This window comes from Ascaphus truei, chromosome 21, assembly GCF_040206685.1.
Source record: "Ascaphus truei isolate aAscTru1 chromosome 21, aAscTru1.hap1, whole genome shotgun sequence".
Classification (NCBI taxonomy): Eukaryota; Metazoa; Chordata; class Amphibia; order Anura; family Ascaphidae; genus Ascaphus; species Ascaphus truei.
The window spans coordinates 1,521,508-1,538,619 of NC_134503.1; the positions used below are offsets into that span (position 1 = coordinate 1,521,508).

The 17,112-nt window shown below is 49.8% G+C and overlaps 1 protein-coding gene across 2 annotated transcripts in view; it reads left to right on the forward strand.

The window, feature by feature from the left end:
* Positions 1 to 463: 463 nt before the first annotated feature.
* NT5DC2 (5'-nucleotidase domain containing 2) overlaps positions 464 to 17,112 on the forward strand; it is a 29,483-nt gene continuing 12,834 nt past the window's right edge. Inside the window, exons 1-6 of one of the 2 annotated variants that reach the window (XM_075578358.1) lie at positions 464 to 771; positions 7,781 to 7,965; positions 8,484 to 8,558; positions 9,177 to 9,232; positions 9,965 to 10,058; positions 11,146 to 11,274. In XM_075578358.1, the coding sequence (XP_075434473.1) occupies positions 504 to 771; positions 7,781 to 7,965; positions 8,484 to 8,558; positions 9,177 to 9,232; positions 9,965 to 10,058; positions 11,146 to 11,274 (807 nt within the window). In that variant the 5' untranslated portion in view covers positions 464 to 503. Of the gene's footprint in view, positions 772 to 1,150; positions 1,335 to 7,780; positions 7,966 to 8,483; positions 8,559 to 9,176; positions 9,233 to 9,964; positions 10,059 to 11,145; positions 11,275 to 17,112 lie in introns of those variants that run through there. The other variant, XM_075578360.1, reaches the window with a different exon arrangement.

Genomic DNA, 17,112 nt, shown 5'->3' on the forward strand with positions numbered 1-17,112 from the left:
TCGCTAGGAGTAAACTCAATTTGATTGAGTTGGGAAAAACCCTGCAGCACGGCGCGGCTGCACCTTCAGCGTCACGGTGCGTACTGGGCCGAGCCCCATTGAGGGGCGGTGCTTACACACACAGTGCACGCCACGCCGTGCGCACAGGCTGTTACCGGGACCGCAGCCTTAGCTCTGATTGCAGCTGCACAGCCTGTGTTATCTCTTAGCTCTGGGTGCAGCTGCACGGCCTGGGTTAGCTCTTAGCTCTGGGTGCAGCTGCACGGCCTGATTTAGCTCTAGCTCTGGGTGCAGCTGCACGGCCTGGATCATTGCTTTTGCCAGCATGGAAAACGCCAAGCAGTCGGGCCACGCCCCTCCCCATCCCATTGGCTGCAGGGATTTAGCACCGCCCACTTGCCGTGCGCCTCAGCCAATGAGCACTCCCGGGGGGGCGTGGCCCCGCAGGCTTGTTGTGGCGCCGGTGTGCGCGTGCAGCAGTTACCGGGTCGGTGCTTGTGGTGATGGCTGCAGCTGTCAGCCGGGCGCTGCGTGGCGCTGGGAGAGGAGCCGCCGCTTACAGCACCGGACGGGATGGCTGCCGCTCTGCCTCCGCTCCAAGCCCCTCACCGGGTCCCGCAAACCCCCAGGCCTCCTGCTCCCAGATACCCCCACACACCGCCGGTACCCCCCCGCCTCGGGCCCGCCTCTTCTCCTCCACCACCGCCCCTAAAGTCGACAACAAGAACTTCTTGTGGTCTCGCTACGGGGACATGAAGAAGCTGGTGCAAGGTACCGACCCCCGCCGGTACCTACCGGTGTCAGAGCTGCGCGGTCTCACTCACCTACCTCCTGCAATGAGGGTTAACCGTGCATGTACCCCCCTCCCCCCATGAATACCTTTGGGGGCCCTAACCTTCACTAGTTCCGCCCCCCCCCTCCCACGAATACTTATTTTTGGGGTGCCCTAACCTTCACTAGTTCTCACCCCCCCCCCCCAAATCTAGCAGGCAACTTCAGCTCAGCTGTGTGATAATGATCCGGTCCTGGTTTTGTTTTCCTGGTTGTTGGTTTGATAGCCAGTTTAGGGGCAGGTGCACCAAGTACTGGTGCAGGGTATTGTCCCATGATCTGGTGTTAACCCCCTGTGCTGGTCAATGGCAGGTGAGACCGGATCAGGGGTACGATGCTCTGCACCCGTCACTCCAAGCCATACTATGCCTTGGTGACTTGGCCTGGGTTACCACGCGGCTGGCGTTGGGTTGCTGGGGTTGTACCCGGAATTCCCACAAACCCATCTCCTTTACTGGCATATAGATGGAATATCCATGGAAATAGCCCTCGTATCCAGGCCGGTGAGTTACTCCATGCCCCTTTAATCCTAGTCTCTAAGGCGACTTCTTCGTGAAATAACTGGCCAATAACTAATGTTTGGAGGGGACCCCGAGTTTCCTGGGGCCGCAAGAAATCTGTTAATGTGACTGAGCGTAATTCCTCTGCGTGTATTGACGTCCTTCACTCACATGACATTATTAGTTATATTGTGCACAAAACAGTGCAGGGAGGTAATCTTCATACAAGCGCATTAACCGGGAATTTAACAGTGGCAATTAAGGAGAGCCTTCCCTAATTCCATAATCTAAATACTAATATTTAACTATTGGTGCCTGTAGCTTCAAGCACAGACCTACTCACCAACACAATTGTGAGTACCTAACTCCTATTGTCCAGCTTTCCCTGGTTAGCGGAGAGCTGCCTTCATACGAGTGTGATGTTTTCGTGCTCCTAATGCTGTGAAGTTTCACATTGTGCCTAGTATACACTACTGGCATGTCATACAGATACTGCTATATCTGTCCGCACATCATGTGAACCGTCCCATGCAGACCAGGACATACCTTCGCTGCAAGTTCTGGCCTGATGCACCCACTAACCAGTTCCTACAGGCACCAACTCTGATATAGGCTAGTGAAATAAGATTATAATAGTGTGACCTATAAATTGTGTATCAATAAAGGATTAAGAATGTAAATAAAACACAATTAGAACACTAATAGTGTCATTGCCAGAAATGGCTTTTCTTTTCCCTGCAGCATTTGTTATAATACTCACCCAGAGTATAGTGGAGAAAACCTATGGCTAGAAAAGTAATCGAATGCTGTAGACTAGTTAGCTGATGGATCCCTTTTAATATTCTCAGTTTTGGGATTGGTTGAGTTTGTCTGGTAGCTGGTTTTGCTAGCACTGATTCACAAGGTTCAACATAGCCCCCATACATCAGTAGGTTACTGAAGGAGAACGCCAGCCCATTATCTGCTCTAAAAGATATATTTGTAGCGTTTGTTTGCATTAAAAAATTAGAGGGGAAAATAGATCTATATTAAATCTTCTGTCGTACGGAAATATTTAGTTATGGTATAGAACAAAATAAGGATGGTGGTCTAATTGTACATTTAATTCCATGCGCAGACCCTTCAGTAGAGGTGGGTGGGCTGCAGAGCGGCGTTTAGTAAAGCTGTGGCATTGCATTTGTCATGCGTAGGAGTCTTTTGCCGCCTCCTGCGGAGATGGTTCAGCGCTAGTGTGAAGATTTAATTGTATTATTGATAACAAAGTAATTGTAGGTCTGTGGAGTCTGTTACTTACTGGAGATCATTGCGTATATATTTGGTACTGTTGGGGCATGCAGCTGTGCATGTCGGTATACTTGTGACAGCAAGGTGGGGGTGCAGACCTGTTTGCCTATTGTTTTTTTGCTTTCTGTAATTGGTTGGAGAGGTGTCACACAGTTTTTATTTGGTGATGTAACTCTTGCAGTGCATTTTATTGCTGTCCGTTTCATTTCAGAGGCACTGTAAGGGTAATGGTCCCTCTGTAGGAAACCATCCTTGAGGCTGTTTTCACAGCCCAAGCGATGGACATAGTGGCTCAATAAAATGTCTGTAATTTGATACAAGTCCGTGTGCCCTGTTCCTTGCTAACAGACCCTAGGCAGTAACGGCATTGCTTGCTTTCTAACCTGTTTGGATGGTTATTTCTCCAAATCATGTTTATCTGGATGACTTGTCAGTATTTCTCTGCTGGATGTGATGTGCTGAAACTGATATCCCCTGTTACAGGGCCAGGAATTTTACTGAATCTCTTCATTCGTCCTGCTAGAAGTTTAATCTTTAAATCTTTAAGTTGTTTTTCACTCCTGCCTGCAACCAGAGCTTTCCAATGCTTACTGAGCCTGCCTGTCAGAAGTATCAATCTGTCAAAGGGACGTGCTCAGACACAATCCCGGCATGGATGCTCCAGCTATACCCGCCAGGCAGCACGTACAAACGCACCTGTCTCTGTGGGGGTACAGGTACATGCGCTCATCACATGCAGCAAATCTGATCATTAGTAATATTTGTGAGAGGTGTTGAGGTCCTGGGATACATAAGCAAGTCTTTGTGAGGCTGACCTATAGCTTGCACAACTGCCTGCTGCTATTTCTACATCTAGAATCCATAGGATGGGAAAACTCATTATTTAATCATTTTAAAGTTCATGATGTTTACAGCTGTATGATTGTAGTATCACCTCAAAAAGCAAGACAGCCCCCTCCCATGTGCTCTTACCCACAATGGTGTGGGATGGATAACTGCATCATCCCAAAATCTGACCGCTAACAATACGTGTGTGAGCGTTAATGCAGCATTGTAAGGTTTTAATGTTCTTGTGTTTCTGAAATACTTGCTATTGACTGTTTTAATTTGTTTGTTTATATCTACATGCAGGCAAGATTGTAGCAAAACCTGTTGTTTTTGCCAGTATAGATATAAAAAACTGCTGAATAAAATTGGATATTGGTAAATAAATGCAATGATAATTGCAAACATTGTCACGTTTCCTAGATTAATTTTCAATTTTTGAAATCCGAAACCATCGCACGTCATGTGAGCAGCAGTGAGGCTGCTGATTTGGAAACTCTGCGTTGCTGGCATCTGTGGGCTGGTTGCTAGAAACCCACAGATTATCCTCGGAGATGGGGTTCTGGTTTAATGCTTATTTACATGTATGTGTCTTTCTGCCACGGGGAGATTGCAGTATGCTGTCTTGTCGTCCCTGAACACGCTGTCTCTGGCTGGATGGTGATGTGGCAATTCTGTCAAACTTTTACTGACACAAGGAGCTGGATCTCTCTCGCTGCCAGAATCTTTTTTTGTTTACCCAAAAACCAGTCACATTGCGGTTTTCCAGAGGGGGCGGGGAAAAGTTACGTGTAGATAATCTGAATGAGCAAGTAAGAGGAGAAACTATACTCTGTTCTGCTGCTATTGCTTTGGGTGGAGATATAGTTTATCCGTTCCCTGCTACAGGCCATGGGCCCCTTTTGAAAGACAGCAGCTTATTTTGCAGCGTAGTGTCAGCATATTAGCTGAGCTGCTAAAAAGCTCTGTGTATGTCCGTGTGCTCACTTGGCGGTGTCATGTATGTCCGTGTGCTCACGTGGCGGTGTCATATGTATGTCCGTGTCCTCACGTGGCGGTGTCATACGCATGTCCGTGTGCTCACGTGGTGGTGTCATAAGCATGTCCGTGTGCTCACGTGGCGGTGTCATACGCATGTCCGTGTGCTCACGTGGCGGTGTCATACACATGTCCGTGTGCTCACGTGGCGGTGTCATACACATGTTCGTGTGCACACGTGGCGGTGTCATACGCATGTCCGTGTGCTCACGTGGCGGTGTCATACGCATGTCCGTGTGCTCACGTGGCGGTGTCATACGCATGTCCGTGTGCACACGTGGCGGTGTCATAAGCATGTCCGTGTGCTCACGTGGCGGTGTCATACGCATGTCTGTGTGCTCACGTGGCGGTGTCATACGCATGTCCGTGTGCACACGTGGCGGTGTCCATATGCATGTCCGTGTGCACACGTGGCGGTGTCCGTGTGTGCATGTCCGTGTGCTCACGTGGGGGTGTCCGTGTGTGCATGTCCGTGTGCTCACGTGGCGGTGTCCGTGTGCTCACGTGGCGGTGTCCGTGTGCTCACGTGGCGGTGTCCGTGTGCTCACGTGGCGGTGTCCGTGTGCTCACGTGGCGGTGTCCGTGTGCTCACGTGGCGGTGTCCGTGTGCTCACGTGGCGGTGTCCGTGTGTGCATGTCCGTGTGCTCACGTGGCGGTGTCCGTGTATGCAGCATATTTTTTACATTCAGTCCCGGCCCTGATGAGGCTACAATCTGTTTCTGGTGCTCGTGGCACAGAGATAATTGACTTGCTCAGGGTCACAAGGAGCCGACACCGGGGAATTGAGCCAGGGTCCCCTGATTCACACTCTGTGTGATTTTTTACAGTTCCTGCCTTTACTCGCTGAGCTGCTCCTCTCTACCTAGTAGTTTAGGTTGAAATTGGGAAAAAGCTAAATATAAGTGCGCAACAAAAAACCTCTACTGTTTTAACCCCTTAATCACCTCTGTGTTAAGTATAATACACAACCTCTGTGTTAAGAAATGGCGTCTGCAGCTGTGTGTGTAGGGGTAATTAACCCCTAAAACAACTGAAAAACAAAAGCGTAAACGCACATAGTGAAGTAAATAAAATCAAATAATTATTTGTTTATAGGGTAATAAATCTGCGTACACTAATCTGATGTACGCAGATTTATTACCGTATAAACAAATAATTATTTGATTTTATTTACTTCACTATGTGCGTTTGCGCTTTTGTTTTTCTTGTTTTTTAGGTTGAAATTGTAACTGTATGAGAAGCACGCTGTAAATGTATTTATACTGACCAAGAAGAATACAAACCCAACTCTGTGCAACATGTGCCACACATGTGATTACCCAATTCTGGGTGCATTGGTCGGGTCTGTGTACAGTCAGGGAACAGTCTTTCGTTTCATGTCCTTGGGGTATCTTGGTCCCTGGGCCCGAGATGACCTGAGATTAAAGCCTGCTGCAGTTACCCAGCATGAATGTTTCTGATGTTGGCAAATGCTGACTTTATATGTTAAAACTTGTTCAGAGGCTGAAGTGCAAATGTGAGCAGAAGAAAGGTTTAAGGAGCTATGATCCCAGCCCCTTTCTAGCCTGGTCACTGAAAACACGTTGGTACTTATTTCTATGGTAGGGAAAGTTGGTTAACCCCTTACCTGCATGGAACCCTACATCCTATTGGTTTTGAATCCCCCTCCAGTTCCAGAAAAGAGAATTAGGGAATAGTCCATATGGGAAAGTAATTAGGGAGCATTAAGTATTTGGCTGGTGTTCCTTTGGCATGTAAAGGTGTATTTCTCCCCACATGGTCCTGATCAGTCTCACTTTTGTTCCCCATCCCCCAGCACCTTGTGATCTGGTGTTGAAAGGATTTGGAAGTCGGAGGAGGGGGGTGTAGGGTCTAAAGAAGCAGTTCAAAAGAATTCCTGAAGTCCAAATACTCTCACTGGGATATTAGTTGGAGAGAACCCGGCAAGTTTGTTAATTGGTCTCTAAATGCGGTACTTGCACCTACTCTTAGACCCGTTTTATAGTTGGCGGGCGCGCCCGTGCGAACACTTGTGCACGTGACGCACACTTTGTGTGTACGGGTCCGTGCTGCTGTGTGTGTGTGTGTGTGTGTGTGTGTGTGTGTTAATTTATTATATAATTTTAAAATTAAAAAAGACATGTTGTAAGAATAAATTAGTTATTAACATTGTGCAACTTTGACTGACACGCGCACGCGCACACGCACACGCACACGTTAAAGAAATCGATCTGTATTGAAGCGGGGAGTCTCTGAAGCTGACCCCTGTCCATTTCCGCTCCGGGGACCCCCCGCTTCCGCAGATACCGACCTCTTTAGGGGCGCCGGTATTGCCGGAGAGTTTTTAAAGGTCCAGGTCACGCGGGCCAACAGGAATCCGCACCAGATGACATCACAGCGTCCTATTGGCCCGCAGGACATTTAAACGCCGTCACTGTTGGGCACACAGTTGCTCCGCCTGCAGGGATATCGGCACCACTACGGCGGTGAGTATCTCTGGAAGCAGGGGGTCCCCGGAGCGGGCAGTAACGGGGTCCCCGGAGCGGGCAGTAACGGGGTGCGGCTCTGGAGATCCTCTGCTCAAACCTGTAATAAATGATTTGGGGAATGGGCAAGCCCTGAAACACGAGTGTTGCTTTTGAGACCCGTGGGGTGACTATGTACCTCTTCTTCTTCTTTTTAAACTCTGCGATTAGTCGTTGTGGGAAGGTATTTGCCCTGATTATATGGATGTTTGTAAATTCACTTTTTTTTTGTAATTTTTTTTTTTAACCTGAACTAGCAAGATTTACATTTGAACGCTGGTCTGATGTAAACTTTTCTGTGTATTGTACCTGGTGGGGAAGGTACTGGTTATTAACACCTGGTCAGTGCAACTTCTGTTTTCTTTGTATTTCATAATGTATGTTTTGGTGCCAGAGGCACAAGGAGATAGTGACTTGCCCAAGGTCACAAGAAGCTGACACCAGGATCTGGAATCATGTTCCTCTGCGTCACACTGTGTGGGGTTATCGGAGTCTGTGTGTTTACTCGCTGAGACGCACACTTAGCGTATTTTTTCAGTAATGCCCCACACAGTAAAGAGAAACCATTCTATATATAAGTATTGCTGTGCAGATCTCCCGGTTATAGCTATATATAGATGTATGCATGGTAAATATTTGAAATTCTGATACCTTGAGTGGATATTATTTCCACCTTTTTTTTGTCCTTTATTTCTTTTTTTGCTTCTAAATAGTGTAGAAAAGTTGGTGAACCCAATGACCCCCGGCCCTTCTATTTACTGCCCTTCTCCTTCCAGACCTGCTGCCTCCTGGGGTGTGTAACCTCCTGAACTCATCCACCATCTACGCCAACAACGAAGTGGCTCTCAGTGACATTGAGATCTACGGCTTTGATTATGACTACACATTGGCCTTGTACTCCAGTGCCCTGCACTCCATGATCTTCAACACTGCCAGAGACTTCCTGGTGGAACAGTACAAGGTGAGTTTGTATGCAGCATGCACGGGGGGTGGATGGTGCCCCCACGGCACTGAGCCCCTTGGTTAGAGGCCTCACCCTAAACTGATTGCCGGGGAAGAGTGCGGGGCCTCTGTAACTCTTACTTTCTTCTTTGCGATGTCTTCTGTATGGTCCCTCATAATGGCGCCGCAGCGTCAAATGGTGTTACGACAATGCGGCGTCATGTTGTCATGGCAACTCCACACCATTTGACGTGCCATGATGAGGGACACTGCAGGAAGACATCGGGAAGGAGCAGGTAGGCGGCCCCACAATGATACAGCCATATGAACAGGAGGGAGGGAGTCATTCAGCTGCAGACCGTAAACCTTTCTGTATTATAAAATATCCATGAGAGGTTTGTGTATTGGTTTTATATCTGCCCTGAGTTCTAGATATACCAGTGCTCATTTCCTGGGCCTTCCAGGCTTATTACAACAGCTTTCTAGTGTGTTTCTGTAGTAAAGCGAAACCATTCGGACTTGTTCCTTGTATCCTAGTACCCAGCTGGGATCCGCAAATATGACTACCTGCCTAACTTTGCAGTCCGAGGCCTGCACTACGACATCAATAAGGTAATCACAGCACCGCTCTGCTTTGCCAATATGACGCTCATTTGACTTTGATTGGAGCGGGGGATTTGGAGACAGGCTCCGAGCAACGCTTACACTTCCTCACCCTGATAATTGCATACTGGGGAGCGAACGCTTACCCTCCCTCACCCTGATACTTACATACTGGGGAGCGGCCCGAGCAACGCTTACACTCCCTCACCCTGATACTTACATTCTGCAGAAGCTTTGTAGTCTTCTAGATAACTTATGTGTATAATTATCTCCTAATCTGCTTTTCCTGCCCCCCAGAGAAAATAATTGTTGAGTCCCATATCACATTAACTTATTTTAATCCTATTGATGTAACACGTATTGTCCAGAACTGAACAAACAGTGGGGAGTTACAGCAAGATGCACGTGGTCATCTGGGCTAGTGCTCCAAACTTAAATATAAACCTTGGACTGCAGTCCCTGGCCCGGAGATACTGTGTTCTGTGACGTACAGAGGGAGACTGACTGTATTAATTCATGTGAGTGATGGTGACGGATTAATCACATGTGATTGTACAGCTAATGTGGCTATGTAAGCACTGCTCATGCTAACTGAATAGCTGTTGTCTTTGTCTTCACATCGGACAGGGCCTGCTAATGAAAATTGATGCCTATCACTACATTCACCTGGGCACTGTGTACAGGTGAGTGTGACCGTTTCGGAGAGCTTCCACTTCTTACCCATGGCCCTGTCTTGGGACTGTTCTGTCCAGAAATGTCCTTCAGGAAACAATATTAAAAATGAGTGATGGATCCAAAACTCGCATGAAGCTGTTGCATGTGCTGTAAATAATGCGGAAGGGCAGGAAGAAGCCCCGCTGAGCGCTTCACATCGGGGCGGAAGGGGGACTGTTGTAGGAGAGTATGTTGCATTAATGGGCAGACAAAGTGGGCAGTGGTTCTGACCTGCCAGTAAATTCTGTTTCTGTTTGGGGGGGATGGGATGGGGGGGCGCGGGGTCTTGTAACGAACGGCCCCAGAAACGTTCAGATTGTACAGAACAGTAAAAGACGTTTGGCTGCCGCGCCCGACCGCCTGATCTGACAACTGCGTGTTTAAATGTCCCGCGGGACAGCGGCCTGTCTAAGCAGAGCTGGCTTAGTGTGAGGCGCGGGTGCGGACATCACGGCGCAGTGTCCCGGCGGCGTTTTGACTGCGGCCAAACAGTTAATTGTAGTGAGAGAGCTGCTCCTGTTTGGCTGTTGGGCTTTTTGTGATGCCGTATTCCCCAAACACTTTGAATGATTTTGGGGGGGGGGTAGGGGGGTGGGGGGAGACTTGATCAGGCCCCGTAGGTCTTCTCTTTGGTGTGGTGTGTTCACCTAATCTTACCAGCAATAAGTACTATCTGATCTGCCTTCCTCCCCATTCGTCAGGGGCCTGAAGCCGGTCCCAGATGAGGAGGTTAAGGAACTGTACCATGGAACACACCACATCCCGCTGGAACAGGTCAGCGGTTTCTACGGCAAGGTAAGGCCCCACGGTGCTGTGTGCTTTTCTGAGGCAGGCTGGGCACGGCCAGGGTATCCCAGTGACCAGGCTCTCTACCCAAGCGCTCCGAGTAAGGGCCCTTCCTAACAGAACATGGAGGTTCCTCTGCTCGCTTCAGAAAACTCATGGTCACTACAACAGGGGGCGGCCAGAACTGTAGGATGTCCACGCGTTAGAACACAAGGACCTGGAGATGGTCAGGCATCCATCACCCTATAGCGCGGGTTCCCAACTTCCGTCCTCAAGACCCCTAACAGCTCAGCTTTTAAGGATATCCCTGCTTCAGCACAGGTGGCTCAATCAGTGGCTCAGTCGAAGACTGCACCCCCTGTGCTGAAGCAGGGATGTCCTGCAAACCTGACCTGTTGGTGGGCCTTGAGGACTGGTGTTGGCCACTCCTGTCCTATCCCATCAGTCGAAGACCGAGCCACTGTTTGAGCCACCTGTGCTGAAGCGGGGATATCCTGCAAACCTGACCTGTGGGGGGGTCTTGAGGACTGCAAATGAGAACCCCCGCCCTATGGTTTTGAAAATGAACATGCTGTATTATAAAAGCTTTACCCTCTAGCGAGCAATGCTGGGATATATCTCCATATACTGCTCCAGTATGGCCACTGTACCCTACGGAAACTCTGATATTCCGAGTTATCCTGTTGTCTCTGGGAACCGCGTCAGAGGTCACACCTGTACAACTCGCAGGAGAGGGGTGCAAGGCCTCTGCTCTGTGTGACTGTACATGTGGAAGCTAATCAGGACCTAATGGGTGGTTGGATTCTGCTTCCTTTAACATGGGATCCAACAGTGTTTCTACTCCTGAAAGTATAGGCAGTACCAAAGAGTCCAACGTATATAGTGTTTTTGTATTGCTTTTGTACACAGCCTGTTGGTTTTCAGAGTTGATGCGCTGCTTCACAGAGATGTTTGGTTTTGCTGCCCATTTCATGGCCTCCTGTAGCAGAGGCATCCATTGTTAATCAGTGTTGTAGCTTCCCTATAGTCCTAATAGTAAGCCGGGGGCGACTCTTGTGCCGTTCCTGTGACCTGAGTATACTTTCTCTCCTGCCAGGGTCCCGTGGTGAAGCAATACATGGACATCTTCTCTCTGCCCGAGATGACGCTCTTGGCTGTGGTCAATGACTTCTTTCTTACCAACGGCATTGATTATGATCCTATTCACCTGTACAGGGATGTGACTGTGAGTTCCTTCTGTCTGTTTAATGCTCTGTAGACGTGTCAAGCAAGGATTGTGTGTTGCTAAATCCGGATTTAGCAATCTGAGCCAGTCAACCACAAGTGACCGGCGAAGACCCTTTCCCTTCTGTAGACATTGTGTACATATCTTGTATAACCCGCCTTACCCGGCTCTAAAGAAGGTCACATCGGATTAGTGTGATACAATGTCATTGCTCAGTCTTGGCCTTCACAAGGTGTTGGGTAGCTGCAGGCTGGGACGGATGGAACACTCCACCGGTATCGACATACGCTGTACTTTTACAGAAACTTGTAACAAACAATACTTTTGAGAGCTCGTCCCCTGGTAGTTCCCATTCCTATACAGGGGGAGTGTATAGCTTCCCATTCCTATACAGGGGGAGTGTATAGCTTCGGCCCATTGGAAAGGAGCGTGTGAAGACCGCTGCAGGTAGACGAGGATGCAATGAGAACCTGCTGGACCGGACGGTTTAGGATCATGCGAGGAATGCTGTATAGGCCACCCAATGAGGATAGAGGCAGCCCAATGAGGGCAGGGGGGACAGGCTGCGATAGGGGCCGCCCAATGAGGGCCTGGGGGGTCAGGCTGCGGTAGGGGCCGCCCAATGAGGGCAGGGGGGTCAGGCTGCGGTAGTGGCTGCCCAATGAGGGCAGGGGGGTCAGGCTGCGGTAGTGGCCGCCCAATGAGGGCAGGGGGGTCAGGCTGCGGTAGTGGCCGCCCAATGAGGGCAGGATAGTTGGCATCTCCCGCAAACGTAGGTTTCCCGTTCCATTTAATAGGTGCTAAATTACAAAGGGGTACGTTCCTAACTGAAAACAATATAGGGTGATGGAACTTATCGTAATACATGTTCTTATACACAGTGAGGACCTGTCCGCTCTGAAGAACCTGCTTCTAGAACATAAAGGGTGGCTATATACACCCTTACAATGACATCATACATCACATGGTTGGAGAGGGGTGTAACCCGAGGGAGTCCACACAGTTAACCCCTTAAGGCTGTAACCATTCAAGGAAACTAGCAGTCTTCCAAGAGGGGGCTACACTTGTAATAATGTGTCTTTATATAGATTGAAGACTGAATTCTGCTAGAGGGAAGTTCCCCCGCGATATCCGGGACTTTCTGTAACCAATCTCCTAACAGATTTCTTTTGCAGCTCCCTCTAACACTGTAAGGGTTAAACTGTCCCCACCTGTTCCCTAATAGGCCATGTTACTTAAAATATAACCAGTGTTCCCTTTCCATGTCCCAGACATGGTCGTCTCCTGCACAGACCCCGCCCAGCGGTCGCTGGAGCTGTCCCCTTGTTTATTTTAAGATGTTTTTACAGATACTGTAAGATGTGACATTGTGGGGCCTTTGCTGCTGAGTTTGTATATAGGCAGCCTGCAGAAACGGTAGCTCCCAGCGGTCTGTCAGACACACACCCCTAAGCAGGGGTCTAATCTAGTTGACTCTTCACTGTGCGTCTCATTCACACATTACTGGCACAGTAGGGGAGTGTGCCCTTAAAGGTGCAGTCTCACACAGGCAGATCCCCCCCCCCCCCCCTGTCCTTATCAGACAGCCAATAAAGATAAGGAGTGAGGAGATCAAACCCCTCCCAAATCTCACTTTAATGAATACATTACACATGTTATCGTGTCAGATTTACATTATGAATTACCCACATCAGACCGCTCTAATCAGTTCACTTGGGCAAAAGTGTTTTTGTTGGACAAACAAAGCATGCGCGCGCACACGCTACAGAAACGCTCGCACACGCTACAGAAATGCACGCACATGCTAGACTGGTTAATGTAGAGCAGATGGGAGCAATCTGACACCCTTCTGTGTTATGAGGAACCTCCCCTGTATGTATCCTGCGGGTTTGTGCTTCCCCTCACCCCCCCTCACCCCCCCCTGTATTTGTACCTGCAGCCTGGCAGGGACATTGTGTACTAGAATGTGTGTGATGTAATGGGCCGTGCACATGTTTTTTATCTCCGCCGCACACGCTGCTGTTTCTGAGAAGTGTGTGTGTGTGTGTGTGTGTGTGTGTGTGTTCAGCATATGGAAAATATAATATATCAATCTCTAGCAAAGTTTGCACATGCGTGGGGGGATAGACAATGTTACCCTAAATATGAAATGAAGCCCAGGAACAAATCGGCCCTGCGGGTTTTAGAGCCGCTGGGAAGATTGGACACGTGCTGCTTATCTCTGCCCTTACAGTGTAGGTTTCTGAGTGCGGTGGCGGGATTAACCCTTTCTTTGCACTAAGGTGATCTGCACGACATTGCTTTGCATCGCGCTGAAAGTGCGGTGTCAGCAACGCGTTGCAGAATGGCAGATCTGCCAAGGTGCGCTAAGGTGCAGCACCCGAGGAGTCTGTTTGTGTAGGACTTTCTCTCCCTGTAAGGCAGCGCTGCTCAACCCCAGTGCTCAATCTCTCTCCCCCCCACCTCAAACAGGTCAGGTTTTCAGGATATCTCGGCTTCAGCACAGGTGGCTCAATCAGTCCTTGCTTCAGCACAGGTGGCTCAATCAGCTCAGTCTTCGGCTGAGCCGCCTGTGCTGAAGCTGGGATATCCTGAAAACCTGACCTGTTTGTGGCCCTTGCGCACTGGAGTGCAGTTCTCCTGCTGTAGGGGTTTGCTCTAGGGTGCAGTGTGGGGACCCCTTCTGCCCAGTGGGGAGGCGGCACACTTGTTGCAGATAACATAAATCTCCCTGACACAATGACAGGATTGCAGAGCTCACACCTGGTGACACAGGTACAGAATGACGTGCGGAAGGTGGCGCGGGGGGCGGGGGGGGGGGCGGCTTTTGAAACCCTGCAATTGTAATGAGTTTTTGCCAGAGAGTGTAATTTGTTTTGTGTGGCCGTAAGCTAGCCGTGTAAGTGAGGGACTCTGTATATTACACATGGGAAACGGAGTATGTTATGGGCAGGTTTTGCAGTCATTGGCTGAGCCACTTGTGCTGAAGCAGCAATATCCTTTGAACCTGACCTGTTGGTGGCGCTTGAGTGGAGTTGGCGACCGCAGTTGTACACCATACGCAGAAAGGACCGGTCTCCCAGTTACTGTGTTGGCTGCAGTCCTACAGAGGGGTACATGTATGAGGAAGGCAAGAAATCCTCGGAGTGTGCGCCGCGTTCAGAAATCCTCGGAGTGTGCGCCGCGTTCAGAAATCCTCGGAGCGTGCGCCGCGTTCAGAAATCCTCGGAGCGTGCGCCGCGTTCAGAAATCCTCGGAGCGTGCGCCGCGTTCAGAAATCCTCGGAGCGTGCGCCGCGTTCAGAAATCCTCGGAGCGTGCGCCGCGTTCAGAAATCCTCGGAGCGTGCGCCGCGTTCAGAAATCCTCGGAGTGTGCGCCGCGTTCAGAAATCCTCGGAGTGTGCGCCGCGTTCAGAAATCCTCGGAGTGTGCGCCGCGTTCAGAAATCCTCGAGTGTGCGCCGCGTTCAGAAATCCTCGAGTGTGCGCCGCGTTCAGAAATCCTCGAGTGTGCGCCGCGTTCAGAAATCCTCGAGTGTGCGCCGCGTTCAGAAATCCTCGAGTGTGCGCCGCGTTCAGAAATCCTCGAGTGTGCGCCGCGTTCAGAAATCCTCGAGTGTGCGCCGCGTTCAGAAATCCTCGAGTGTGCGCCGCGTTCAGAAATCCTCGAGTGTGCGCCGCGTTCAGAAATCCTCGAGTGTGCGCCGCGTTCAGAAATCCTCAAGTGTGCGCCGCGTTCAGAAATCCTCGAGTGTGCGCCGCGTTCAGAAATCCTCGAGTGTGCGCCGCGTTCAGAAATCCTCGAGTGTGCGCCGCGTTCAGAAATCCTCGAGTGTGCGCCGCGTTCAGAAATCCTCGAGTGTGCGCCGCGTTCAGAAATCCTCGAGTGTGCGCCGCGTTCAGAAATCCTCGAGTGTGCGCCGCGTTCAGAAATCCTCGAGTGTGCGCCGCGTTCAGAAATCCTCGAGTGTGCGCCGCGTTCAGAAATCCTCGAGTGTGCGCCGCGTTCAGAAATCCTCGAGTGTGCGCCGCGTTCAGAAATCCTCGAGTGTGCGCCGCGTTCAGAAATCCTCGAGTGTGCGCCGCGTTCAGAAATCCTCGAGTGTGCGCCGCGTTCAGAAATCCTCGGAGTGTGCGCCGCGTTCAGAAATCCTCGGAGTGTGCGCCGCGTTCAGAAATCCTCGGAGTGTGCGCCGCGTTCAGAAATCCTCGGAGTGTGCGCCGCGTTCAGAAATCCCGCGTAGAAATAATTTCTTTCCTTTTTAACACGTCAAATCATCAACCATGTTCCGATTAAAATTATTATTATAATATATCTATATTTATTACAGGAACTTTTTAATAGCGGCGCCGTTGTGATAAGCTTGGTTGATTTTTAAATATTGGGAATAAAATAGCTGTGCCAGTTATTGTCTGCCCCCGATATTGTCTGCGCCCGTTATTGTCTGCCCCCGTTATTGTTAAAATAGCTGTGCCAGTTATTGTCTGCGCCCGTTATTGTCTGCGCCCGTTATTGTCTGCGCCCGTTATTGGCTGTGCCCGTTATTGGCTGCCCCCGTTATTGTTAAAATAGCTGTGCCAGTTATTGTCTGCCCCCGTTATTGTTAAAATAGCTGTGCCAGTTATTGTCTGCGCCCGTTATTGGCTGCGCCCGTTATTGGCTGCGCCCGTTATTGGCTGCGCCCGTTATTGTCTGCGCCAGTTATTGTCTGCGCCCGTTATTGTCTGCGCCCGTTATTGGCTGTGCCCGTTATTGGCTGTGCCCGTTATTGGCTGCCCCCGTTATTGGCTGCGCCCGTTATTGTCTGCGCCCGTTATTGTCTGCCCCCGTTATTGGCTGCCCCCGTTATTGGCTGCCCCCGTTATTGGCTGCGCCCGTTATTGGCTGCCCCCGTTATTGGCTGCGCCCGTTATTGGCTGCGCCCGTTATTGGCTGCCCCCGTTATTGGCTGCCCCCGTTATTGTCTGTGCCCCGGGTAGTATTTCTTTTTTTGAGGATGTTCCTGCTAGATAAGAGATGAAACAAACTGTTTTATGAATACTTCCATTATGCAAACAGGAAGCACCTGGCATGAGCCAGAAGTGCCTGATTCCGTGTTTTGTCGCCGGGGAAAGTGCGGGTAAAGGGCAACGGGACAAAATATTTCAACATTTCTGAAACAAACTGTAAACACAGCTACATGACTGAGTGATTTCTCATTTTTATATTTAACTCTGCGACCTTGTTCAGAGACGGTGATTTGCCCTCCCTCCCCCCTCTCCACCCTCATCAGGAGTTACATGTGGAGGGATACAGAAATAAGCAGCTGTTTAGTTTGCCCCCAATAATTTCAGGGGTACTGATTATCTCACATTATTTGGGTTTATTTTTTGCTGTGTACTCATTTAAAAATTCAGTAATCCAGAGCAACTGGTAAGCAAACAGGCGAGAGAGAGACACGGGGGGTACACACTGGAATAATAAGCAAACAGGCGAGAGAGAGACACGGGGGGTACACACTGGAATAATAAGCAAACAGGCGAGAGAGAGACACGGGGGGAGCACACTGGAATAATAAGCATACAGGCGAGAGAGAGACACGGGGGGAGCACACTGGAATAATAAGCATACAGGCGAGAGAGACTGGGGGGAGCACACTGGAATAATAAGCATACAGGCGAGAGAGACTGGGGGGTACACACTGGAATAATAAGCATACAGGCGAGAGACTGGGGGGTACACACTGGAATAATAAGCATACAGGTCAGAGAGAGACACGGGGGGAGCACACTGGAATAATAAGCAAACAGGCGAGAGAGAGACACGGGGGGGTACACACTGGAATAATAAGCATACAGG